Consider the following 27037-nt stretch of genomic DNA (forward strand, 5'->3'; position numbering starts at 1 on the left):
GGCTCAATGAAAGCTACACACCAACAACAGAACAGTAACTTGAGGCAGCAATGATAACTTCTTGTTATTCATTGCTCTCAACAATATCTTTCTTTGGGTTGGGACATCTTGCCACTGAGGACATGTTCAAATGGGTTACAAGTCAGCCTAAGCTTGTCAAAGTTTCTTCCCTTATTTGCAGAGCCATGGACGACATCGTCTCTAATGAGGTACTTAATTATATGACATATACATAATTAAAATGAAGATCCTTTAATTTGGTGATTTTGAAACCTTTTAATTTGTGTGCGACCAGTTTGAGCAGATCAAAAGACGGCACGTTGTGTCGGTTCTTGACTGCTATATGAGGGAACATGGTGTGACAAGGCAAGAAGCCATTGAAGAGTTTCGTTGGGTTGTTAATAATGCGTGGAAGGACATGAACGAAGAACTCCTTGGACCTTTGGAAGTGGACAGGCGTTCTCTGATGCCATCTCTGAACTTAGCTCGTGTTATGGACATGCTTTGCAGAGAAGAAGATAATTACAATCATGCCAAAGGCATCATGAAGAATTCCATTACAGCTTTGTTGGTGGATCCTGTGGCTATATGAGCATCAACCTCGTTGTTGTCATATATTTATACTATTTCCAGTCTTTAATATAATATCTAGTTAACTAGCTAGATTTTATATTAAGGACCGGAAGTAGTAGTTTATAGTCTCCTTATTCATTATACATATTGTTGGAGTAGTATTAGATTTTGGTTAATAAAAAATTGGGTGTTAATCATTTAGCTACTATCCCAAGTCTATATAAAGGATTATGGGCCTGGGAGTAATATAGAAAGGCTGGATCCTCACCTAGAGAAAGGTTAACTTGGTCCCTTCTCATATGTCCATGCTGGCGCACGTTAATGCACCCTTTAAACAAGGGCATAATTGTTTCTATGTTCGTCACTTTTACAATTAGAGGGTTGATTGTTATTTGTATTGTTTGATCTTAGCATTTTATTAATAAAAAAAATATGTTCTTTTTCCCTCTTATCTCATGTGATTAACACACATGACCCAATACGAAGGATAATGAATAAAATTAATCTGTACTCCTTGCCATTTTTAATATGTATAAGAGCTATTTAATTAATTTAAATAGATTAAGAAACTCACATAAATTAGTTGATAAAAACAAATTATCTACGTGTAATATTATATTATGTATTAATTTATAAGTTACTAAATTAGTTGAAAAAAATAATAAATATAAAAGATAAAGTAAATTGATATTCTATATTTTACACCAATCTAACTTCTAGCTAACTCGTATATTTGATACTTTTGGATAATTTTTTTTTGGTCCAAATCTTCTTGGGATCTTGATGCCCTACTTTAATTTATAATACTGTCATGTGATTAATATTTGAGCTTTACCCTTTCTTATTGTAAGAAAAGAAAAAACACAGAAGAAGAAAAAGAAGATCACGACGAAGAATTAAACTTGACGGCACTGACATTTTCTATGGGCAACAAAATCTGAGAAAAGCTAATGAAATGTTAAAAAAAATCACTGCCACTTATTAATTTATGTTAATAGCTTCTCTATACTTCAGGCAAATAATTGTCGATTTCGGTCATTCTTAACTTCAATTAGTTATATTAACTTAACCCCTTAGTTTGATTAACCTAACCACGCCTCAATTATTCTTAATAATTGTGCGATTCAATTTAAAAGGATGAAAATGACAGTAACTGAGTTGGTGAGGTTTGAGTGCGTTTTCGCATCATTGTGATATATCTAAATCATCGTCCCAACCTAATTTATATGATTTAAATTTGAAAATTATAATTAGTTAACTTTTTGTTTTCAGAGAATAAAATGTTACATTTTGATAAGCGATTGTTAAGAAAATAATATTTATTTATTTTGAATTTTATAATTATTAAAAATGTGCAAATAATAATATACGGATGACCAAGAGTTATCCATTGGCATTATTAACTAAATTCTATTGGAAGAATGAGAACGGCTAGACTATGATGAACATAAGGCCAAAGAGAGAGCTTATTCTAAAAGATTAGTCTATTAGGAGGGAGAATTCATTGAACTTATAAACCCTACAACATTGGTGTGATTGGCTTCATTCTATGGCACTTCACTCGGTCTTCTTATCGGTCAGAAGACTCCACAGTTAGCCCTTTCTTGATTGGTCGACTCTCAATGAAAGCACCAATGTGATAAGTATAAACCTAAGAGGAAAGCTCAATCTCAAAAGACCAGCATGTTTGGAGGGAGAACCCCTTGAACTTGTAAACCTCACAATACTTGTGAGATTCCCTAATGTGGGACTCATAACATACGCATCCCAACTATATTTGCTTTTGATTGACAAAATTAAATAAAAACTTTTTATAGTCATTAAGTGACTTTTAATGATAAGAAAATTAATTTAGTTTTTTTTTTGGTGTATGTAAAAACAAACTGCGTGTTTATGTTTTTTCACGCTAATACCTCGAAAAATCATTATAAGTCTAAAAAAATATAATTATCAGAAGGTTCCTATGATAAGCGGATAGCATAAATTATGTTGTCATGGTACTGGAAACATATCATTCACTTGTTATAAAAAATTTTAGTAATTACCATATTTTTTTCTGAATCACGTAATGGTTTTTCTCTTATATTTTCTTTTAAAAAAGGAATTTTGTTTATACATATAAAATTGTTTTTTTTTTCAATGGCCTTTCGTGGCTTCAACTTAGCTCCGAGACAAGACATCACTAATTCAGAAGATAATTGTTTTTTTTATAAAAATTACTTTTGGGCCAGAAACGATTATAATGTGTGCTCTGAATTGTTAGCACGGCTCCAAATAGGAAGGATCTCGGCCCGACAATATCAGACGATGGGTTAGTTAAAATCCCTGGGGCCCACTTTGTTGGCACTCGCAAAAGCCCATTCACCTTTTTAGTGTGGCATATCCTCATTTCATAGTTCTGGTCAGTACACAATATTTTTACTGTAATCTTTGCACTTTTTTTTCCTTTCATTTTCCTTCGCTTTTTATCCCGATCATAACATTACAATTTTCAGGCTCTGTTAATTAGCCCTCACACTAATTTATGATGAAAATGAAATGAGGGGCAATATATTTAACAGAAATAATAAATTGAAAGAAATTAAAATAGTAAGAGAATAATTTTAAGAAAAAAATTTAGGTTAGATTACTTATATCCATTATATCAAGTTTTTTTTACCATACATCATTATATGTCCTTTTTTATTTTATATGAATTTATAATTAAATGCTATTAAATGCTAATATTTTAAAAATAGGACATTGTGATCAGAAAACTTGACGTAATAAATATAAAAAACTTTATATGAGTATTGCCCCAATTTTAACATGCCATTGCTTTCCTAAACATGAAATATTAAATGATTATATAACTTATCACCCAAAAAAATTACTTATATAACTACTTGTCTAGAAAGAATACGCGCGCTTCATTATATTTCATGAAGTCTCATTTAAAAATGGCATGCTATTTCATATCTTTGCAATTAAATTCTATTTGATTAAATGCTTTTTCAATTAAATTATTTGAATGAAATTGATGCTGAGCACAAGTTTTTAAACAACTGTTAATTGCTTAACGAACAACTTAGGGTGTGTTTGGATGAAACCAAACCGTGGTTTGGAAAAGTGATTCTGGAGAATAGATTCTGGGGAAAATAGATTCTGTGAAGAATAGATTTTGTAAAAAAGTGATTCTGAGAAGTGAGAGTGTTTGGATAGTTGTTATCAGAAGCACTTTTTATATATACAAATTACTAAAAAAAAGACATAAGTTAATATGATAATTACAGAAAAAATATATTTTATGATATATTTTAATTTGAAGGAATAAAAAAAAGACATAAGTCAATGGAAGAAGAATGGATAATTTTTCACACATCTAGTGTCTTCCTTAACGAATCAGTCTAGGATAAAATCTAACTCACATTCTTAATAAAAACACTAGATAATTAACTCATTAAAATAAAAAAATTAGTTAAATTAGTTATTTATAATAAATTTTTGTTGGTTTTTTTAGAATGCACTTTTTAATCCTATGCATTTAACTACTCCTTTAAGTTATAACAAATTTTACATTTAGTTGTTATATTTAGGAGAGGAGGTACTAATTAGAAAAATAAAATGAGGTGTGCCCATCTATTTCTTTTAACTTTTTCACGAGTGACCCGCCATTTATAAATTGTGACAAACGTGCGTGGATTCTAATCCGCCAGGTGAGAGGAGCAAATTAATTAAGAAGAATAATTTAATGAATTGATGCTTTGACTTTTCCTATAAATACCCACACATACCCTACACTGTGGCTACACTCAACCTCAAGGTCGACATATAGTACGAAAAACCTTGTCTTCCTTTTTAAGGACATAGACTCACGAGATGTCTATCGTTGCTGCTTCAACGACCCTTGTTCCTTCTTCATCAACCCATTTGCGTCGACATCTTGCAGATTATCATCCTACTCTTTGGAAGGATTATTTCCTTCAATATGCTTCCCAATCTTTGGTATATACTTGAAGCTCTCTCTCTCTCTATATGTATATATATACTTCTTGTTATCTTGGTTTACTTGATAATGATGAGTTGCTTAAAAACTGTGTAGGAAGTTGATGAAGAAATGGGGAAACAAGTTGAAACAGTGAAAGAAGAAGTGGGGAAGATGCTCATATCTCCAATGATGGAGAAGCCCTTAACCAAAGTACTTGAACTGATTGATTCAATTCAACGCTTGGGGTTGTCGTACCATTTTGAACATGAGATCCGTGAACTATTGAAGCAAATTCACAACAGTTACGTGCAAAATAATGAAACTGTAACTCATACTGATGATCTCTATTCCCTCGCTCTACTCTTTAAGCTACTGAGGCAAGAAGGATATCCCATTTCACCTGGTATATGTGTGTGTATATGTGCGCGCGCGTATGCTACTATGAGTTTAATTTGCTTCCTTCAATATATATGTTTTATTAATAACTAAATATATAAACGTATATTTCATTAATTACCATGTATAAGATATGTTCAACAAGTTCAAGGATGCGCAAGGAAGCTTCAGTGAAAAGATAGCATCAGATGTTGAAGGGATGTTGAGTTTGTACGAAGCCTCGCATCTCAGTGTCCATGGAGAGGACATTTTAGACGAAGCGCTTGCTTTCACTTTGAATCGTCTTCATCGCTCCATCACCACCATTGAATCAAACCCTTTTCTCGCAGCAAAACTCCGCCATAGCTTAAAGCAGTGTCCTTACAGGGGATTGCCAAGGCTAGAGGCACGAAAGTACATTTCCATATATCACTTGAATCCTTCCTGTAATCAAGTTCTTCTGAAGCTGGCGAAATTAGATTTCAATATGCTCCAAAAGCTGCATCAGAAGGAGTTCGGCAATCTCTGCAAGTGAGTTCTCGGGCTTCTTGGGATAAAACAACTAGTTTGTCACTTTGAGAAAAATGTTATATTGATTATGAAATGCAAGAAACTTCGCTTTAATAATTCTTGGTCTCTACGTACGTTTAGGTGGTATAACAAATTGGATGTGCAAAGAAATCTTTCATATGCAAGAAACAGGATCGTCGAACTATGCTTTTGGATTCTTACGGTTTATTTTGAGCCTCAGTACTCTAAAGCTAGAAGCATAATGACCAAAGTGATTGCCCTGCTATCCATCATTGATGATACATTCGATGCGTATGGAACTATAGATGAACTAGAACTCCTCAACGAGGCGATCCAGAGGTTTATATCAGTTCTGATCTGGATTCTGGAGTTTTGATCTATCTATTTGGAAGAAATCAGTATCTCTCTCTCTCTCACCGTCTCTTTTTCTGGTTTTCCTACTGTCGAATTAATGCTTGCAGGTGGGATATTCGTTGCTTGGACAATCTCCCAGAGTATATCAAATTATTTTACAAGGAACTGTTGAACGTTTTCCAAGAAATAGATGAAGACATGAGGAAAGAAGGAAGATCATACAGTGTTTACTATTCCAAACAAGAGGTATATATATATTATGCATATGAATGACTTTGTTCTTTTAACCATCATCAATTCAGCAACTTTTTGAAACTATAAACTGACCAGACGTGACCGTTGACATCAAATATACTGTAATTTGGTTGATGACAGTTTAAAAAGGCAGTGGAAGCCTACATGACAGAAGCAAGATGGTTAAATAAGAAGCATATTCCGACAACAGAGGAGTACATGAACGTATCAACAGTATCAACTTGTTATCCAGCTCTTTCCGCTGCTTCTTTCATCGGCATGGGAGACATAGCCTCCGAGGATGTCTTCAAGTGGGCCCAAACTCACCCTAAAGTCATTAGCGCTTCTGCACTTATTTGCAGACTCATGGATGACATTGTCTCTAGTGAGGTAACTACACATATACACACATTAATTCTTTCGAACTAGGAATTAAGGTGAAGATTTGGTGATTAATATAGTTATTGATGCAGTTTGAGAAGAAAAGAGAGCACATTGCGTCACTGATAGAATGCTACATGAAGGATTATGGAGTGTCAAAGCAGGAAGCGATTGGTGAACTTGAGAAGAAGATCGGGAGTGCGTGGAAGGATATTAATGAAGAGTGTGTGAGACCAAATATTAGCCAAGGGATGCCAAAGCCCATTCTGATGCGAGTTCTGAACATGACTCGTTTCATGAATGTCATGTACAAGGATGTCGACAACTTCACGCATTCTGGAGGACTCATGAAGGATTCTATTCAACTTGTGATCCTTGACCCTGTGCCATAAATATGATCATTATCTTATATTAGTGTTTCCTTAATTCGTTGCTTGGTTTTACTCAGGAGTATCATGAAAAATTCAACGTGTGGCATATTTTATATATATATATATATGGGGTGTTTTTGTTTACGTCAAGGGTGAAATGTATCTTCTCGTGTCCTTTGGGAATAAGCTTGTTTGTGTGTTTTTGATTGAAGATGATGAGTGAGAAAGAGAATGAGCGAGAGAAGAGGTAAGAGAGAATGGGTGGAAATGAAAGACGAGAGATTCATGTAATTAATTGTAGGTAAAAATAAAAATATGCATTAAATTTTGGACAAATGCTAATCATCATTTTTATATAGGACCAAGCATATCTATAGAAGAGTATGTTGCCTTTATATGAGCAAGGGAGTCCCCCCCCCCCCCATCTTAGACAAACAAACGGCATTAAATATTTTTTATTTTTCTTAGAGCAACGCCGCAGCTGTAAGTTGGGTATAAGTCGGATCCGAAAATCAAGGTGCTTCGAAGAGAATATGATATTTGTGAGTAAAATTTTAGTTGGGAACGAAGAGGAGGGAAGGGAGGTAAGTGGAGGAAAACAAAATTTTGATGTTTATTTATTAGTAAAATTAATCTCTTAATCCTGATACTTTTAACTTGGTAGTCCTCAAGTTTAATCTCAAGTTTGACTTCAGTACTTAAAATTGCTAAAACTAAGTCTCATCCATGTGGCAAAAAATAGAGCTGAGGTGGCATCTTAATAAGCTCCAAATCATTCTTATTTGGAAAGGGGAAAGAGAGAGAAAGTGAGGAAGAAAGATGAGAAGAGAGGTGACGGATGAGGAAGGTGGGCACGAGTTGCAGCAGATTTTTGATTTTTCTAAAGAGGACCCCGAAACAACTGTTCGTGGAGCCTCAGCTCTTTTGCAAATTAAATTCTCCCACGCCCACCTTCCTCCTTCCACCAAACCCATCAAACGCCTCCTTCCCCTCGTGGGCAATGTCCCTTGGCCACCTCATTTCCAGAACGGAATATCCATTTCAACCACCTCTCATAATCCGATTTCTTTGAAGCCAAATAAAGCTGATGAAAAAGTTTCATACTGTGGGACATGAAGAGCGTTCCATCAAATAACATTCAAAAGCTGAACAATATTACAGAGTCTAACTTGCTGGACTACTTAATCCAGCTTCCTCAGCCACGGCATCTCTTCTCCTCTTCCTTCCTCACTCCTTTTTCTGTCACGTAGACGAGTTCTCAAGGACTGAGTCAGTTTTAGCGATTTTAAGGGCCGAGTCGTAACATATTAAAACTGGATTAAATTGTAACAAGTCAAACTTGAGAAATTGAATCGCGGCCGAATTAAAAGTATAAGAGTTGAAAGATGAATTTTCCCTTATTTATTTGATTTGGTTGGAAGTGGCAAAGAAAATCATAGCACATTTTATTTTGGTCCTAAATATATAAGATCCTAATCCACTTTATCTTTCATATTTATGTATTTTTTTAATGATAGTTTTTCTAATAATAGTAATTCTACTTAATAAACTTGATTAGTAAGGATATTTTAGGAAAGACAATACTTATTTATTACAAATAACTAATTTAATTTATTTTTTTAATCTACTCAAATTAGTCAATTAGTTTTTATGTTTAGGATAGGAGTTAGTATTAGTTAATTAGATTGGTATGCGGTCTTCTTAATTAGTTGTGATCTGATGGTGGACAGCGGTAAAAAGAAAAGGATGGTCAAAGGATAATTATGTATAATATTAAATAAAATCAACTACAAGCCAGCTCATTTTCACCTCCATAACGGCTCCTCACTCAGAATACTGTTCTATGAACAGTAGTGGTTTAATTTTGGGCTACGTGCTTTTTTAAATTTTAATTTTGCGTGTGGCATGTTTTCCAGATACTTCTCCTAGAGTGCAAAGATGGGAGTTTCAAAATTTGAAGTTTCTTCCCCCTCAATCCTTTCTCTCTCTATCATTTCAAAATCTGCGGGATTTCTTTCTCATGCTTTTTCGGCTTCCTTCTCAAGTTATATCCAATATTTTAAAATATAATAATCAAATAAAAAAATTGTTGTGAATATAAGTGGGTGTGTCAAAAGTGAAATCCTACATTACTCAAGAGAAAGGAAGCTCAAGTATATATATACTATCTTATATTATTGGGCTAGTGAATGGGCCTAGAGGAGAGGGACGATCTTGTGCATACGACAACAGCCCACCAGAAAGAAATACAGTTGAAAACTGGCAATTTCCTCCCTGTGCGAGTTAAGACAACATTAGACACCTGTTGCAAAAACCTTTATTTTATTAGTTTATTTTTTGAAAAAACTAAAACTAAAACTAAAGTGGCATCAGATAAACAATGCCACCATTTTTTTTTTCAGCGAGAAAGGGAGTAGATGTAGGAGAAGCTTTGCGACTTGAAGCTAAAAACCCCAGCCACTCTTCACCTCTGTCCGACTCCACCGTCGTCGACATTCACTCCTGCCGTCTTCTCCTTCATTCAAAGTTCTTTCCCCCCCCCCTCTTCTCTCTCTCTTTTCTTCCTTCCCCTGTTCAGCACTAATATTTGCTTCTTCCTCCTTCATATTTCAGTTCGTTGCTTTCTTTCTCTTCCTCCTCAAGTGACTTTCATAGCTGAAATACAAGGAGGAGTTGTAAAAATTTTTGGCGCCTCTAGTATCTCTTCATTGCCATTTTCTTTCTGTTGTTGTCAAGAGTTATGCCTGTTTAAGGAAAAATGATTATGTTCTGCTAAGGTGCATGATTAAAGGCATTTTGAGCCATATTTCTTCTTCCTTCACGGTTATATCTAGTTAATTTCAGAAAGAAGAACTCTTGGGTCTGTTTAGAAGAGGTAGGAAGGATCTTATATGTTGAAAGGTGATTTACAATCTTGATCGGAGGAATCATTTGATGCTTGTGATTGGGTGGTGCTGTTTATTTTAATTCGTATGATGAGTTTTAATGGAAAAAAATGTTTGGGGAATTTTCTTAGATTGGGTGAATGTTAGTCCTGCCAACTAATTTTGAATGCCTTTAAGATGCTTGGTAAAATGCCTACATGAGGAAAAGAATTGTTAATAGGTGTTGCTATGATATCTTGATGGAGGAGAGTAAAATAGATATTATTTGGATTAGTTAGGATATAATCATTGGTTTCAATGAAGTGCTCGAAGAAGTAGGAGCTAGTCGCTCTTGTATGTAGAGAAATTGAAATTTATTATTACGGGGTGTGCTATTGACGGGAAGCAAAGAAGTTATAAATAAGAATGTGATGCCAGTAAATTTATAAATAAGAAAGTCTGTGATTTATATAAGTGGAGCTTTGACATTTTGATTTTGGGTTATTAGGGGATTGAGGAGTGAACTTATCTCAAGGTCTTATAAACCAAAACTATTTAAAGGTGGGAGCACAGTAGGTGAGTGGATAGCATCTCATTATTATAAATTTTATGAGTAAGCTTTTATTGTTATTGACTCAATTAAACTTTCAGTTTTTCTTTATTTTTCATTTTATCAAGGTGATCATATTTAAAATCTTGTCAAATTTGTCTTACTTATTAAATGTCTTAACATGTTACTTGTTGAAGGAATAATTTCACTTGCTATGTCGAACAAGATGTACTCTTACTCTTTACCATGCACTTTATTCTTTTAATTAATAGTTATGTTTGGAATTTGGATAGAAGTTTTGAAAATGTTGTTTGAAAATTCATATCCTGGGGATCATCTGTCACAAAATCTTCTTTAAAGGATTTTATTATTAGAAATAATATATATCCATATATTAATATGTCAACGATGATTGATCCCATGCATGCTTGTACATATTTTGAGAGGACTAAATACAGAACGCTGGTTACTAGCACCAGTACTGTTAGTCCTTGGCGTGTCATGATAAATTCGAGCTCGCTTGAATATTCGTGGGCATAGTCCTTGTGCTTGTTTCGGGGCTTTGGCTGTGCTTGTTTCGTGGCTCCAGCTATGCTCGATTGGTTACTTGCCTCTTATAGACTATGTGTCCATGTTTGCATTAGTGGCTTCAAGCCACACTTGTTGTTTCGTTCTATTGATGTCCTACGTGTGATATAACATTTTATATTATTTATGTATAACAAGTTGTTCTATTATGAAAATTGTTTTTACTGATTTATTGAGTCTAATCACATATTTAACTTTTTTAATTTATGGTTGCATATTGTATAAATCTTAAATAATTTGCCATATTAACACTCAAATTTAAAGTTATTTCATTCATTTCTTTTAGTAATACATTTAAATTGGATAAATGAGATGTTATTTACGAGTAGATTGTTTTTGGCCTCAGATAGCACTCCAAAGTCTGTACTGCTAGCTCAGCCATGAAGAGTCTTATCAATGATCCAGAACTTGTAAATTTATTTTGAGTAACTGCTAGCTAAAGTAACCACAAGAGTACATATATGTCTTTATTTTATTAGTTAGATGCTCCACGTAATCTTGGATAAGGTCCTAGTCTTTTAGGTTATTTTGTAATGTAATTATATACATTGGTGCTGGGGCGCAGACCCCCAAATATTCAAAAAAGAAAAATGTGCAAGCCACTGTAGAATTGTTGGGCAAGTTTGATTTACAGTGGAGATTCCATGGATAATTTCTACAAGTAGCTTTATATTTTGGAATATAACAACTATATGTGCTAGTAGATGAAGGTTTTGTTCAATGAGATTCTTCTGTTTATGATTACCTTAAAAACATTAGTTATACAATCGTTTATATATGTTTAGGCTGAGTGCAAGATCTTTTATATTTCTACTCCAGGCACCTTCAAAAAAATTAGGTCGTGACACCAACATCTGAAATTCAATTTTGGAATGTATCTAACATACATAACCGAAGGTGTAAATACAGTTTATTGTGCCAATGTCTAAAACTGATGATTTAATCGTGTTTATTGTCATAAGTGTGGTGCCCAATGTTCAGATACTCTGTGGCCTATATAAAGGGGTTCAAGATAGTGTGTTCGACACACTGCTTTTGAGCCTATGACCATTCGTCTTCTCTTTTGCATTTCTCTTCTCCTCTCCCTGTTGCTGGGTTATATTTCTATTTCTACTGTTTTGTCACCCTGTTTGCTGCAGAAAAGGTTTGTTTAATCCCGGGAAGTGTCACATCTACATTTACTTATAGTAGCGGAATAACTCTTAAGAACAGTGTCTACTGGCACGACTCAAACCAGATTGATATCCAGCTCCAGTTTTTTCAACAAAAATAATATTAGAAATATATATATGATGATACAAATATGAGAAGTAAATATAAAATTACTAGATATATATTTAAAGTTGGCATTAATATTAACTGTTTTAAATTAAAATTAATACATGTAGAAATTACTTGAATTTTAATACAATTAAAAAATTAATATTTAAATATTTCAATGTTTATAATAATTTTTATCTTTAAAAATATAAAAACATCACAAATAAATATTTTTGATGTAGTAATATAAATATTTTTACTTACCTTTATAATATAGTAAATTTTTCAGATTTTTTTTAAAATTTGTAAATCTTTTAGATTTGTGTCAATTTTTTACACACAGATGATAATTTTGTCTTACAATTAATTTAATATTTTTTTCCAAAACTAACATTAATTGACAGAGCATATTGTAAATTGACGATTGAACCAAGCAGCTCATTACCTAATACAAATGGCAGAGTATGTTGGTTGGATGCAGTGTGACGATGTTAATTAGAAATTAGCAGAGGGGGTTCTTCAATGTTACGGGGGAGAGAAGGAACAAGTCATTGAGCCAAGTAGGCTGTTAATTAGCATAATTCCTCATAAATGGTGGAAAGTTGTAATCAAAGTGAGTCAACAACATCTACCTATCTACCTAATAACAATATACTACCTCTGGTCCTCAATGTAAGAGATAGTTAATTAGTTTGAGTAGATTAAGAAAATAAGCTAAATTAGTTATTTGTAATAAATAGGTGTTGTCTTTTCTAAAATATCCTTGCTAGTGAATTGTATTAGTTAGAACTACTATTATTAGAATGATTACTTTATAAAAAAATACATAAATATGAGAGACAAAGTAGATTGAGGTCTTATATTTGAAACTAAAATAAAAGTCAAATGAGGTCTTATGTTAAGGATAGGAGGAGTATAAACACACACATATAATCATAAACCCTTGGGCACTTGATATCCCTTTCACCCGATGGTTGCCTCATCACTCGCCACCGTTCCTTTGTTTGATCCTAAGGCAGTAAGCAGTGCTCTTTTCTGATGCAGACGCTTAATTTGCAGATTTCAACTTCCCAATAGCACCTTTTCTCTCTTCTCCCACCATTCACTGAGAGATGTGTGTTGTAGAAATCAATAAAAATGGAAACTCTTTCCGTTTTTGGTGGCCATATTTTGAAGGAAGCATGAATAGAATATTATAGCAAACGAGTTTGATGAGTCTGGGTTTAATGAGTGAAGCAACTCACCAACCCGGTCCTCTGGTTCCTTCTCTACGTAACTTCTCTCTGCAATTATTGGACCCCATCAAACTTTTGCTCATCAGTTTCTCCTTTTCTAAATTTCCCAAGTGTGCCATATCCAACGTCTCTTGTTATTTATTGCAAACCATTGCATGTATTGCTGTTCCTGCAATTCATTTGGAGGGGAATCATCCTCAAAATTTGGCATCAAATTAATGCGCATGCACTAGATACAACCAACAACCAGGTGTAATGGCCTAATTACTGCTGCATTTGGTATTTGTAAATGGAAAGAGGACAACGCACGGATTTGGTAAATAAATAACACAGATAAGATCCTTCTGTTTGCTACCTTTTCAACCATCATTTTTTGCTTCATGTTTTATCCTTTCTTTATTTTAGTTCTGCTCTAGCAAGTCCTCAGAGATTGTAACCGGATATGACTCCTTCACTTCTGCTTGGTAAATCGCCTGCTTTACGTGTTTCCCATTGTCTTTCCCCACTCCTCTTTTTGTCTCCCCCTCTCTTCCTCAATTTCACTGGCAACACGGGTACCTATTGAGCCATGACGTAGCTTTACTGATATATTTTAGATTGTAAGACTTGTTATTCACTTATTTGAATTTGATATGTTGTGTGCCCAGTTTGATGGTGACATGGATACTCTACCTCCAGCCTTTAATATAAGAGCTAATTGCTTAATTTGAGTAGAGATTAAAGAAATAAGTTAAGTTAGTTATTTGTAATAAATATGTATTGTCTTTGTTAAAAATATTATTACTAATTAAGTGTATTATAGGGATTACCTTAAAAAAATGGATAAGTATGAGAAACAAAATAGATTAAGATCTTATATTTAGAACTATAATAAAAATCAAATAAGCTATTATATTAAGGATCGAGAGGTAGTATCATGTTTGTTTATGAAGTGAGGTTTGTTTGTGGTTTTCTTTAATTTTGTTTAAGGCATGAATATAAACGTACTACGTTAGAGAATCTTGTCTAATACTACGACTAATCTTTACGGGTGCTGATCAGTAGTCACGTGGCTTTAGGCTTTGTAACAAGCAAAGTCCAGAAGCGTCACGATAATATATATTACAAATTATCTCTTTCAGTTTTTAATATAAGAACTAGTTTGATTTTTAATTTATTTTTAAATATAAGATCATACCTCAATCTACTTTATCTCATTTTTTTTTAAAGTAATCCTTATAGTAGTTGTATATGTTAAATATTCAATCAAATGATTGTTCTAATTAATACATATAATTAGTAAAGATGTCTTAGAAAAAATAATATCTATTTATTACAAATAAATAACTTAACAAATTTTTTTGATCTAGAATTCGATTATCTTTCCAATGCTGTGCACAGTTTCTTCTTTGGACCAACAATGCTGTGCCTAGTTGAACAATGAAAATGCGGCCAATGGGATAATAAAATTTGCATATGCGTCATCAACAGAAATTTGATGTGTGATTCCATGCATATAAAAAAATGCATGGTCTCAACCAAGGTACTGAAAACCGGACCGGTTACTAAACCAGTCGAGACAGTGGGTTAAGGGTTAGTGGGTCAAATCGGGATCAACCCGGAGTTAGACCGGTATTAATTAAAATAACATATTCTCAAATTTATATTGGTTATTTTAAATAAAAATAGAGTGAAGATATAAAAACAAATGTCAAATAATAAACATAATATTTACACATAAAATTAATAATATGTGACTTATTTTGTAATTATAATAATATATATAATATTTGTGTGCCATTAATAATATATATAAAATACATTAATTATATATAATAAATAATACTCCACTAAATCCGTTCCCAATTTAAATTGTGGTTTCATGTTTTATGTTGATGCCTCATATATCTTTAGCTGGGAAATATAAACCGCATTGTTAGCAATTAATATATTTTTAATATTAATTTAATTTATTTCAAATTTTATTTTGCTCTCTCCGTTATTATTATTTCCAAAGCATCTCACGTTTTTCGAAGTCTGAATCATTAATCAAATCACATCACTCACTCTATGAAATTTGAATACTCACCAGGCTTTTCGTTTTGCAATTATTTTCTTTTCTCCTTCCCCTTTCTCTCTTTCCTCTTTCTCCATTTGTTTCCTCTCTCGTCTTCTTTCGTTTCAGATGCTCCTCTTCCTTTCTTCGTTTTCATGCCTCCACAGTACACACTTCCTCACCTTCGTTTTAGATAAACTCAAAGGAAAGGAAATAGATCAAGGTCAACTGACTTGTAGTTGCAACAGGCAAAAGGTAAACTTGCAGAGCGGGAGGCAGGCAGAGGTCATTTTTTTATTTCTGTTTCTTCTTCTTCGCTCCATATTCTCCATTTGGTTTATTTTTTCAAGTCACCGGGCTAAGCCGTCCAAACCAGCGGGTTTTCCAATTTACGCCCGGTTCACGTCGAGTCAGAACGGTTCACACCGGTTTAAAATTTTTCCGGTCTAGATGAGAACTAGACCGGACAAGCGGCCGGTTGGCCGGTTTCCGGCCTGAACCGGCAGGTCCAGTCGAGTTTGCAAACATTGGTCTCAACATACCCCAGGTTTTTAATATAAGAGAATTTTGGGAATAATTATATTGGTCCATGTATTTCTCTTACACGTTTGATTCGTCGCTTTTGGTCCACTTTTTTTTGATAAAAATTATCCTACTATGGTCTGAAATAAATCAAAATGTGAAAATAAAGGGTTAGAAAAAAGAAAAGAATGAATGCATTTTTTTGGAATATGAAATAATCATGACTTAATATTAATCTTGTATATATAAAGGTGATAAAAAAATTAAACAATTCGAATTTTTTTGAAATATTAAATAATCATTTCCCAAATCTATTGCTATGAAACTGAACATGGTTTGACTATTTGATTTAATTAGGAGTTGGAACATGGACGTATCCGTCTGTTAATGATGAATAGTTAAACTTGATCACACTTACTAATTTACGGCAAAAGGTTCTGCTGGAGACTAGTGATGAGAGCCTTTGTCGTTTGTCTTGTGGTTCCCAATCAAAAATAAATCCAAGCAATACAATATAGTACAAAACTCGGGTCGTTTCACTTTGAGGAGCCTTTATTTGAAATCCTAAGCAAATTAAGTATCAAAAATAAAGAATTGACTTGGAAAGGGATTGATTTTCTTTTTAACTAACTAATTGGAAAAATTTAAAAGGATGCAAAATGAGTAAATAATTTTTGGATTTTTAGTTTATAAAATGGATATGAATGAAATAAATAAAGAGAATTAGCAAGTGACAGGAAATGAAAAAGCAATCCTCTAGCACAATGATTAAGGCTATCATTACTTGAATTAATTTGGGAGTTAACTAAATTCAAAAGACTCTAAGGGCCACCCCTTAGATTCGGTTTAATTAGAATAATCAACACCAAGCCACCTTGCATATTAATTACTCACAATTAAATTGTTTCAGCACAATTAGCCAAAGAGAATCAAAGAAAAGCAATTAACATTTAGTCCAATAACCAAGCCACCTTGAATTATCACTGAATGTTCACAATAATTTCAAAACATAGTCTGACCCAGTACAATGTAAAGAAATTAAAGCTAATCACAGTATAATATTAAATGCTAATCAACGATTCTAACAACTACAACCAATCTCAATACAAATATAAATCATCACAGCACATTCAATCATTATAAAATTCATTCTAAGACCTAGAAATCACAATTACAATGAAAGAAGTAAAGATTGGAAGAGTTGAAACTCCCCTTTGAAACTCTAAGTTCAAGCCATAACCATTACTCTAGAGAATTGGAAGGATTTAGCTGCTCCTAACCATCACCACAGCTCCACCAAAATTCCAATTCGTTTCAGCCATGAAGAACAATGAAGATGGAATCTGGAGGAGTGATTTCGCCGTGAAGCTATGGTCCTTCGTTCTCTCTTCCTCGCTGCTGGTCCTCTTTTCTTTTTCTTCCGCCGCCAGCCCCGTGAGCGCCTCCTTTGGTCCTTCCTCTCTGTTTTTTTTCCTTTTCTTTTCTTGCCGCCAGCCCGCCTCGCTTCGCTCCAAGATGAAGATGTTTAAATTATAGTATATTAGGTTGGGGGACGTTGCGTTTTGCTCCCTTTTTATTATTATATATTTTTATTTTTTTCCTTCTTTTTTTCTTCTTTTTTTTTAATTTTAATTTTTAAATCTTCCAAAAACCTGCAAACAAAATTCAAGAATAAGGTAGCATTAATTGTCCTCAAAAATCAATTACTCACAATTAAACCAAAATATGACAATTTTGCCCCTACAAAATAATAATTCAAAATAAAATATGTTAAATCAATTAACAATCAATTAAGGCCAAAAGGACTAATTAAGTTGACAAAACCCATATAAAAGATATCAAAATATATAAAAATAATTGAGTTTGTCAACTAGCAATTAAGCCCTTAGCTTAATCAACTTAATCACGCTTCATTCTTATCCTGAATTGGAAAATTATTCCCTGACGTAAATGAAAGTATTTTAATTTCTCAACGATTTCATGAAGAGCTACAATTTAATTAAAGGTAGCACGCGTAACTACCAAAAGTTTCTGCCCATCCATTTTTTTCCATAAGTAGACTCGATGAATGAAATGCTCTATAAATTGATTCAACACATATCAGGAGCTTTCCATCAAACAAATTACGTTCCAAAACTAGAAGCCATGTCTGTTGCAGCATTTCATCGTGACAACACAAGATGTGCCAATTTTACTGCAAAACAAACATTTGGGGCAATATGTTTCTTCAATATGCTTCAGAATCTAAGGTATTCTACACACACACACACACATATGCAACCTATATTGATCGAACATTCTAGCTAGCTCGTTTGTTTCTTTTTAAATTAAACATGCATTAAGATTACCTATCCGTGCAGTCTGGGATATGAAAATTACATGCTTGTTGGGATTTTTTCAGGAAGTTGATGACAATGTGGAACATAAGATACAGAAAGAGAAGTTAAAGAAGGTTATATCTTCCAACGATCAGAGTCCTTCAGGAAAGCTAGACTTCATTGACTGGGTCCAATGTTTGGGAGTTTCCTACCACTTCTAACATGAAATTGAAGACGCATTGGCAAAGATTCACAGCATTTATACCAGCAACAACAATGTTGTTAGGCGGGATGGAGGTGATAATCTTCACTTTGTGGCTTTACTCTTTCGGTTGCTGAGGCAACTTGGATATCCCGTTTCATCTTGTTTGTTCAAACTTCATCACAATTATATTTGTATTGTTTAATGAGAAGAGTTACATTTCTCTTTTCAAGCACTTCTACTAATTGGTATGCTCAGTTTACATACAAAGGAAATAGATGCATTTGAGAGATTCAAGGACATCAAGGGAAAGCTTAATAATGAAAGTCTTGCTGAAGATGACGTTGAAGGAATGTTGGCCCCGTATGAAGCTACACAATTGGAGGTTCCCGAAGAGAGCATATTGGACGAAGCTCTTCATTTCACTTACACCTACCTTAAATCCCTCATAGATAACAACCAACTGAGCCCTTGTCTCAATGCATGTGTCAACCACCACTTAAGTCAGCCTCTGCACGAGAGATTGCATAGGCTAGAGGCAAGACATTACATGTCTTTCTACCAGCAGCAAGATCCTTCCCAAAATCATATAATGTTGCTCAACTTTGCAAAACTGGATTTCAATATGCTGCAGCATTTGCATAAAAGAGAAATTGGCAATATTCCCAAGTAAATGAAGTGCTATATGTGTTAACAATAATGATCCGTGGTGTGTGTACATATGATAGTACTTAAGCGGTGTTGTTTATTGTATTGCAGGAGGTGGAAAGAATCAGAGTTGCCCAAAGAGGTCCCTTATGCCAGAGATTGATTTGTGGAATCCTATTTTTGGTCTTTAGCCATGTCTTATGAGCCTCAACTCAGCACTGCAAGAATGATAACTGGCAAATTGGTTGCTATTATCTGTCTTCTTGATGATATCTATGACGCCTATGGCACACTTGAAGAACTTGAACTTTTCACATAGGCCATCCACAGGTTTGATAACAGATTATAGGGCCAAATTATTTACCAATCCTATTGCTGAAAAGTGAAAATTAATCATCAATTTTATAAACGACTTGACTATACCTTCTTATTATTTGGTTATTAGATGGGATACAAGTCCCGTTGAATCACTTCCAGACAGCATGAAAGCGATGTTTGAAGCAGTTATACAAGTTTGCAATGAAATCGACATGGTGATTGCAAAAGAAGGGACGTCAAATTTTGTGATGCCGCATGTTAAACAAGCAGTAAAGAAGCAATGACTTTATAACTTAATTTCAACACAGATGATGTTACACTTATTCATTTTCACTTAGTTAGTTACATATACTGGTTGTAGTTTATTAATTTGGCCGAGGCATACTTGATGGAAGCAAAATGGTGCAGTGAAAAGTACGTCCCAATCTATGAGGAGCACAAGAATAATGGAGTTGTCTTCTTTTGGCCCACTTCAGATAACTTCTTTCCTGGGCCCTGGAAACCTAGCAACCGAAGAGGCGTTTGATTGGATTTCCACAAATCCAAAAATAATTGAAGCTGTCTCACTTATTGGCAGACTCATGGATGACATGGCCACTCATAAGGTACAATATGCGTGGGCATTTATATACTCATAGTAACTGAACGTTTTGAATAAGAAAACATAATATGCATTTACTTACAAACAACAAAACTTCATTCATGCATGTATATTTTAAAATTTTGATATCGAGTTTTAATAATAAAAAACATAATATAAGAGTAAATTATACCATTCTTTTTGGTTTCATTTGAATTGTATAGATGTTCTCGATACTTCTAAACCTTACACGTATTTCTGTTGAAAATAAATATATCATATATACTTATATTATTTAGAGGAAATGATAAATAAGAGTTTTATGGTTTTATTTGCATGGACATGTACTTTGAGCACGAGAGAGAGCATGTTGCTTCAAGAGTGGAATGTTATATGAAACAATATGGAGTTTCATCAGAAGAAGCCTACAAAATAATCAAGGATGATGTCAAAAATTGCCGGAAGGACATTAATGAAGAGTATCTGAACAATCCATACGACATCCCAAAATCTCTGCTCGACCATGTCGTCAATTGGGCTAGGGTGTCTGGGGTTGTCTATGAGAATCTACAAGATAGATTCACCAATGGCGAGTCCCTCAAACATTACGTCGGCCAACTCCTTTTGGACCACATGCCTAGTGAACCATGAAGTAGCTTTATTTATGTATTTTAGACTATAAGACTTGTTATTTGAATTTGTTGTTATGTGCCAAGTTTGATGGTGATATGAATATACTCCTCCCGTCCTTAATATAGGACCCAATTGTTGAGTTTGTTCTGGTCCTAAATATAAGATTCATTTCTCATATTATCAATTTTTTTCTAAATTATCCCCACGAATACTCCCTCAACTATAATCAAGTAGCTAGAAGAGGGAGAGGGGGTATTAAGAAAATGATTATGGTATTTTAGGAAAAACGTGTCACAATTCTTATAACTAACTAACTTACTTAACTTCCTTAATATAATCAAATTAGTTAAATAGATCTTATATTAAGGACCGGAGGAATATTATGTTTGTTTATGGATTGAGGTTTGTTCCTGGTTCTCTTTAATTTGTTTAGGGCATGAATAAAAGTACCACGCTGGATAATCTTGTCTAATACTATGACTAATCTTTGCAGGTGTTGATCAGTAGTCACGTTGGCTTTAGGCTTTGTAACAAGCAAAGTCCAAAGGTATCACGACGATATATTCAATATATTATCTCTAATTCTTAATATAAGACTTAATTAATTAATGAGTAAATTAAGAATATCAGTTAAATTAGTTAACATGATATATATTTTTTTAAAACATCTTAAGTGTTTTCTTTAATTTCTTTCTCCCTCTTCTACTTGATTATTGTTGAAAGAATATTAATAGAATTAATTCAAAAAAATTGATAAACATACAAAATGTGTCTTACTTATAAGACTAATATCAGCTTACAATCAGATTCTACATTAAACACGAGTATTATATTTGCATAGGATTTCATTATCTTTCCAATGCTGTGCACAGTTCCTTTTTTGATGACCAATAATGTCGTGCATAGTTGAAGAATGAAAATGCGACCAATGGGATAATAAAATTTGCATATGCGTGATTGTCAACAGAAATTTGATGTGTGATTCCACGCATACGAAAAAAATGCATGGTTTCAATATACTCCTCGTGTTTCATATAAGAGAATTTTTGGGGATAATTATTTTGGTCCATGCATATCTCTTACACGTTTGATTTGCCTCTTTCGGTCCACCTTTTTTTTTTTGGAAAAAAATTGTCCTACTAAGGTCTCAAATAAATCAAACTATGAAAATAAAGATTTCATTTATAAAAAAAGGGGGGAAAAGAAAAGAATGAATGAATTTTTTTGGAATATTAATAATCATGAATTAATATCAATCTTTTATAAAGGTGATAAAAAAAACAATTAGATAAGAGTAAAATAGAAAAAGAAAAATACTTCTCACTTAAAGGTAAAGATTGCTTAATGCATAAATTATTTTTTTAAAAAAATTTAAGCATGGAATTAAAAACAATTTTTTTTAAAAAAAAAGGCGAAACTTGAACGTCGTTGACTAGCTGTCCCTGAGGAAGCACCCGTGGGAAACGACATGGGGCGCCAGACGACAACCACCAAGAGTCAACAATACAGCGGCCAAAACGTAGAAGGAAGAATGGTCAAGGGACAGTTATGTCTTTTCCCATAATCTCCAAATGTCAAGGAACTTTAATTTCTTGTAATAAACTAAACTCGAGAAACTTATTTATAATTAATTTATTGATTTGTGATCTAACTTTATTTTTCCTTAAACAAAAATCCTAAAAAATGGCCTCTTACTCTTTATGCTGTGGATGCTAATGGCCGACCAAACACCCGTAAATCATATTTTCGGAAGAAATATAAAAATTTTTAAAAAATGAGTTGTAAATATTAACTCAGGCAGTTATAAATAAAAATTTTAATTATGAAGAATTTCATTTTAAACTAATATGTCTTACTTATAATTTAAAATGCTTTATATTTGAGCGTTGTGGGAGAATTCTATATCATTAGTATTTAGAATGGGTGTAATTTTGTAAATAAACAAAATCGGTCCGATGTACTCGTCCAAAGTCTATATTCTATATAAGACTTGTTACTTTGTTGTGGTCAAGTCTTATGAAATGATGGCGTTTGCTTGTGAATTAATTGAAGTTCATGTGACTTTCTTTTATTTCAGTCTATATTTTATATATATAAGACTTGTTACTTTAATTTGCCATGGTCAAGTCTGGGCCAATATGGAATAACTGAGTTTCAGCCATAAATATATAATAAAGAGACTACTTTATTGACCCTCTCATCTAAATTTTTATGGTTATTGAGAAGAAGATTTATCCATGTCTCTAGTACTCAGCGAAAATTCGATGCGTGCATTTTATAACAATGAGTTAATGCACGCAAAAATGAATTAAATATAACAAGCAGTTGAATGCATAAAAATAGATATAAAAATTGGAAGCATTTATCCTTTCAACAGAATAAAAATGGAAAATACGCAGTAAACAACAGAAGTTAAATTATTACGACTATATTATGACAAAACTGTCTATGACTCATGATGTTAACGTGAAAATTCTTGTGATGACATTTCGACTAATACAATACATAAGCTAGCACTATGCTTTGATCTCCACGCATTGATTGATTCAATTCAAGGCTTGGCTTCATTTGTGATATCATTTTGAAGGTGAACTTGAGCAATTGAATTGAAAGGTGAAAAATTAATTAATGCATGTGAAACATAATTTATTATTCAAACGAGATCCTTCAAGGTACGAGGGAAGGAAGAAATTTCCCAAAGAAAGTTAAGATCATCAAAAGTCATATCATGTATCCTTCATTTGAATAATACTCTTTGACTTCATTTCCCAAATTTATTGCTATGAAAATGAACATGGTTTGATTAATTTGATTTAATTAAAGTTGGAAGTTGGACGCACCCGTTTGTTAATGACGAACAATTAAACTTGATCACGCTTATTAATTTATGGCAATTGCTTCTGCTTTAGACTAACAATTAATTAACCCCTTAGCTTGATCAACTTAACCACGCTTCATTCTTATTCTGAATTGGAAAATTATTTCCCTGACCTGAATGAAAGTATTTAATGTTTGAACGATTTCTAGAAAGAGAACAATTTAATTAAAAGTAGTACGCGTAACTTTCAAAATTGTTCTGCCCATCCATTTTTACCAGGCAACTTCATGTACAGTTAAGGCTCAGGCCCCACCTAACCCCACAGGAAAGTAGACTCGATGAATGAAATCCTCTATAAATTGATTCAATACGTACCAGGGGCTTCCCATAAAAAACGCATTACATACGTTGCAAAACTAGAAGCCATGTCTGTTGCAGCATCTCATCGTGACAACACAAGAAGATGTGCCAATTTTGCTCCAAACATCTGGGGCAATGTGTTTCTTCAATATGCCTCAGGATCTAAGGTGTTCTATATGTGTGTGTGTGTGTGTTTGTAATTATATGCAACTTATATTGATCGAACATTCTAGCTAGCTTGTTTGTTTCTTTTTAAATTAAACATGTATTAAAATTACCTATCTGTGCGGTTTGGGATATGAAAATTACATGCTTGTTTGGGAATTTTTCAGGAAGTTGATGACAATGTGGAACATAAGGTACAGAAAGAGAAGTTAAAAAAGGTTATATCTTCCAACGATCAGAGTCCTACAGAAAAGCTAGGCTTCATTGACTGGGTCCAACGTTTGGGAGTTTCCTACCACTTCGAACATGAAATTGAAGAAGCATTGGCAAATATTCGCAGCATTTATGCCAGCAACAACAATGTTATTAGGCAGGATGGAGGTGATAATCTTCACTTTGTGGCTTTACTGTTTCGGTTGCTCAGGCAACATGGATATCCCGTTTCATCTGGTATGTTCAAACTTCGTCACTATTATATTTGCATTGTTTAATGAGAAGAGTTACTTTTCTCTTTTCAAGCACCTCTACTAATTGGTATATACATACGTATGAATCAGATGTATTTGAGAGATTCAAGGACATCAAGGAAAAGCGTAATAATGAAAGTCTTACCGAAGATGATGTTGAAGGAATGCTGGCGTTGTATGAAGCTACACAATTTGAGGTTCACAGAGAGAGCATACTGGAGGAAGCTCTTCACTTCACTTACACTTACCTTAAATCCCTCATAGATAACACCCAACTGAGCCCTTGTCTCCATGCACGTGTCAACCACCGCTTAAGTCAGCCTCTGCACAAGAGATTGCGTAGGCTAGAGGCAAAGCATTACATGTCTTTCTATCAGCAACAAGATACTTCCCAAAATCACAAAATTTTGCTCAACTTTGCAAAACTAGATTTCAATATGCTGCAGCAACTGCATCAAAAAGAACTTGGCAATATCACCAAGTAAGTGAAGTGTTGTATTCTCTTAACTAGTAATGACTTGTAGGATATAACAATGAACACTACTGTTAATTTGTATTATAGGTGGTGGCAAGGATCAGAGTTTGTGAGAAAGGTCCCTTATGCAAGAGATAGGTTGGTGGAGGCCTACTTTTGGTCTTTGGCCTTGTCCTATGAGCCTCAGTTTAGCACAGCGAGGATGCTAGTTGGCAAAATGGTTGCTATTTTCTGTCTTCTTGATGATACTTATGATGCCTATGGTACACTTGAAGAACTTGAACTCTTCACAGAGGCCTTCCACAGGTTTAATTAATCACAGATATATATATATATATATATATATTTTAGGGCCATTTAACAATCTTTTCACTGATTCTTGAATCTTATACATGACTGATAAATTTCGTTTATTATTTGATTATCAGATGGGATATAAGTCCCATTGAATCTCTTCCAGAGTGTATGAAAGTGGTGTTTGAAGCAGTTGTAGTACTGTGCAATGAAATGGAAATGGTAACTGCAAAAGAAGGAACGTCAAATTTTGTGATCCCACTTGTTAAACAAGCGGTATGCTATAAGTGATCTTGAAGGATGTTACATTTTATTCGATTTGTAACTTAGTAGTTAATTACGTACATGTTTTTGGTTGTAGTTTTATAACTTGACGAAGGCATACTTGATGGAAGCAAAATGGTGCAATGAAAACTATATTCCAAGTTATGAGGAGTACAAGGATAATGGCGTTGTATCCTCCACTTTCCCACTTCAGATAACTACATTTCTGGGCCTCGGAAACCTTGCAACCAAAGAGGTGTTTGATTGGATTTCCACAAATCCAAAAATAGTTAGGGCTGGCTCACTTATTGCTAGACTCATGGATGACATGGCCTCTCATAAGGTACAACTGAAGACACGAAGGATTCTACCCATGTCAATTAATTTTGATGTTTCAAATGAAATGTTTCTTTTAGTCTTAATTATAGGGCAAAATTAATTAATTTTACGGTTATGAAGAAGTGGTTATTGATATCTTTAAATTTATAGAAAATATATGACGTTCTAATCTCGTCCTTCACTAAAATTAAAGATTACAATAATATGTTTTCCCAAAAAAAAAAAAAAAGCATGCCAACAGTTTGTTGCAATCGAGGAGGGGCATGATTTAAAACAAAATTCAATTACCAAATTTTTGCGGCCATAAAGACTTTAAAATTTTGCCCGTAAGTATATAAACTATTGTTCTTTTTATATATCCTTACATTTTAGATTAATAGTGATGTCATAAAGCACATACATAATCCTTATATTAGTTGGAAGAAACAAATACAAATAGTTTTACTGTTTTTTTTTTTTTTCATGGACATGTAGTTTGAGCAGGAGAGAGGGCATGTTGCTTCAGGAGTGGAATGTTGCATGAAGCAGTATGGAATTTCAGAAGAAGAAGCCTATAAAATACTCGATGAAGACATCAAAAATTACTGGAAGGATATTAATGAGGAGTGCCTGAACAATCCACATGATGTTCCAAAGTCCGCGCTTGGTTTTGTCCTCAATTTTGCCCAAGGGATTGAGGTTGTCTATGAAAATCAAGAAGACAGATTTACCAATGGCAAGTCTCTCAAACATTATGTCGTCCAGCTCCTCTTGAACCCCATACCCATTGAGCCGTGACGCAGCTTTATATATTTTATATTTAGGACTTGTCATTTGAATTCGTTGTGTTGCCGCGTGTAATAGTGATCTAGCTACTTCCTAGGTTATCCAACTATGCTGTTATTGATTACTGTGTTTGTTTAAGAATTGAAGTTTGTTTATTGTTCTCTTTTGTTTGAGGCATGAATAAAAATGTATTATTACGTTAAAGAACCTTCCATAATACTACAGATCCTTGCGAGTTTAATTTTGACCTGTCACACGGCTTTTTGGATTTAAACATGTTATACTTTTATTGAATATTTGAGTGATCGAAAAGTAATTCCTCAAATTTCGTGTTAAAAATTCTAAATTGAAAACTGCGTTTTTCATATGAATAAATGTATGTTTGATATTTTTATTATATATGAAATATTGATGCATAAAAGTATGTTGATCCTGTGTAAACTATGCGGTTTCAAATAGATTAATGACATAGTACATAAATTAGAAAATATAAATCAATGGCTGAAAAATTATTTCCTAACTAACAGATTCTCACGTGCAATATATCAGAT

At 33.5% G+C, this 27037-nt stretch overlaps 2 protein-coding genes across 2 annotated transcripts; both read left to right on the forward strand.

Moving 5' to 3' along the window:
- On the forward strand, positions 1–26526 carry LOC114762446 (alpha-copaene synthase-like). The gene is made up of 2 exons (XM_028951933.1): positions 1–209; positions 26196–26526. Exons 1-2 carry the CDS (start codon positions 51–53, stop codon positions 26496–26498), a joined length of 462 nt encoding a protein of 153 aa, XP_028807766.1. The 5' UTR covers positions 1–50; the 3' UTR covers positions 26499–26526.
- Positions 4411–6856, forward strand: LOC114762444 ((-)-germacrene D synthase-like). Its single transcript, XM_028951931.1, has 7 exons — positions 4411–4557; positions 4655–4943; positions 5068–5446; positions 5567–5785; positions 5908–6046; positions 6176–6424; positions 6508–6856. The coding sequence occupies exons 1-7, from the start codon at positions 4432–4434 to the stop codon at positions 6805–6807; spliced, it is 1701 nt and encodes a 566-aa protein (XP_028807764.1). The 5' UTR covers positions 4411–4431; the 3' UTR covers positions 6808–6856.
- Positions 26527–27037: the final 511 nt, after the last annotated feature.

Source organism: Neltuma alba, unplaced genomic scaffold (assembly GCF_004799145.2).
Source record: "Neltuma alba isolate B1F8T4 unplaced genomic scaffold, ASM479914v2 tig00011214_pilon, whole genome shotgun sequence".
NCBI classification, from domain to species: domain Eukaryota; kingdom Viridiplantae; phylum Streptophyta; class Magnoliopsida; order Fabales; family Fabaceae; genus Neltuma; species Neltuma alba.

Bases quoted from the DNA above. Each gene is read 5' to 3' on its own strand.
- LOC114762446 (XM_028951933.1), top strand. From the start codon at position 51: ATGATAACTTCTTGTTATTCATTGCTCTCAACAATATCTTTCTTTGGG. The intron at 210-26,195 runs GTACTTAATTAT...ATGGACATGTAG, and splicing joins ACGACATCGTCTCTAATGAG to TTTGAGCAGGAGAGAGGGCA.
- LOC114762444 (XM_028951931.1), top strand. From the start codon at position 4,432: ATGTCTATCGTTGCTGCTTCAACGACCCTTGTTCCTTCTTCATCAACC. The intron at 4,558-4,654 runs GTATATACTTGA...AAAACTGTGTAG, and splicing joins AATATGCTTCCCAATCTTTG to GAAGTTGATGAAGAAATGGG. The intron at 6,047-6,175 runs GTATATATATAT...GGTTGATGACAG, and splicing joins TTTACTATTCCAAACAAGAG to TTTAAAAAGGCAGTGGAAGC.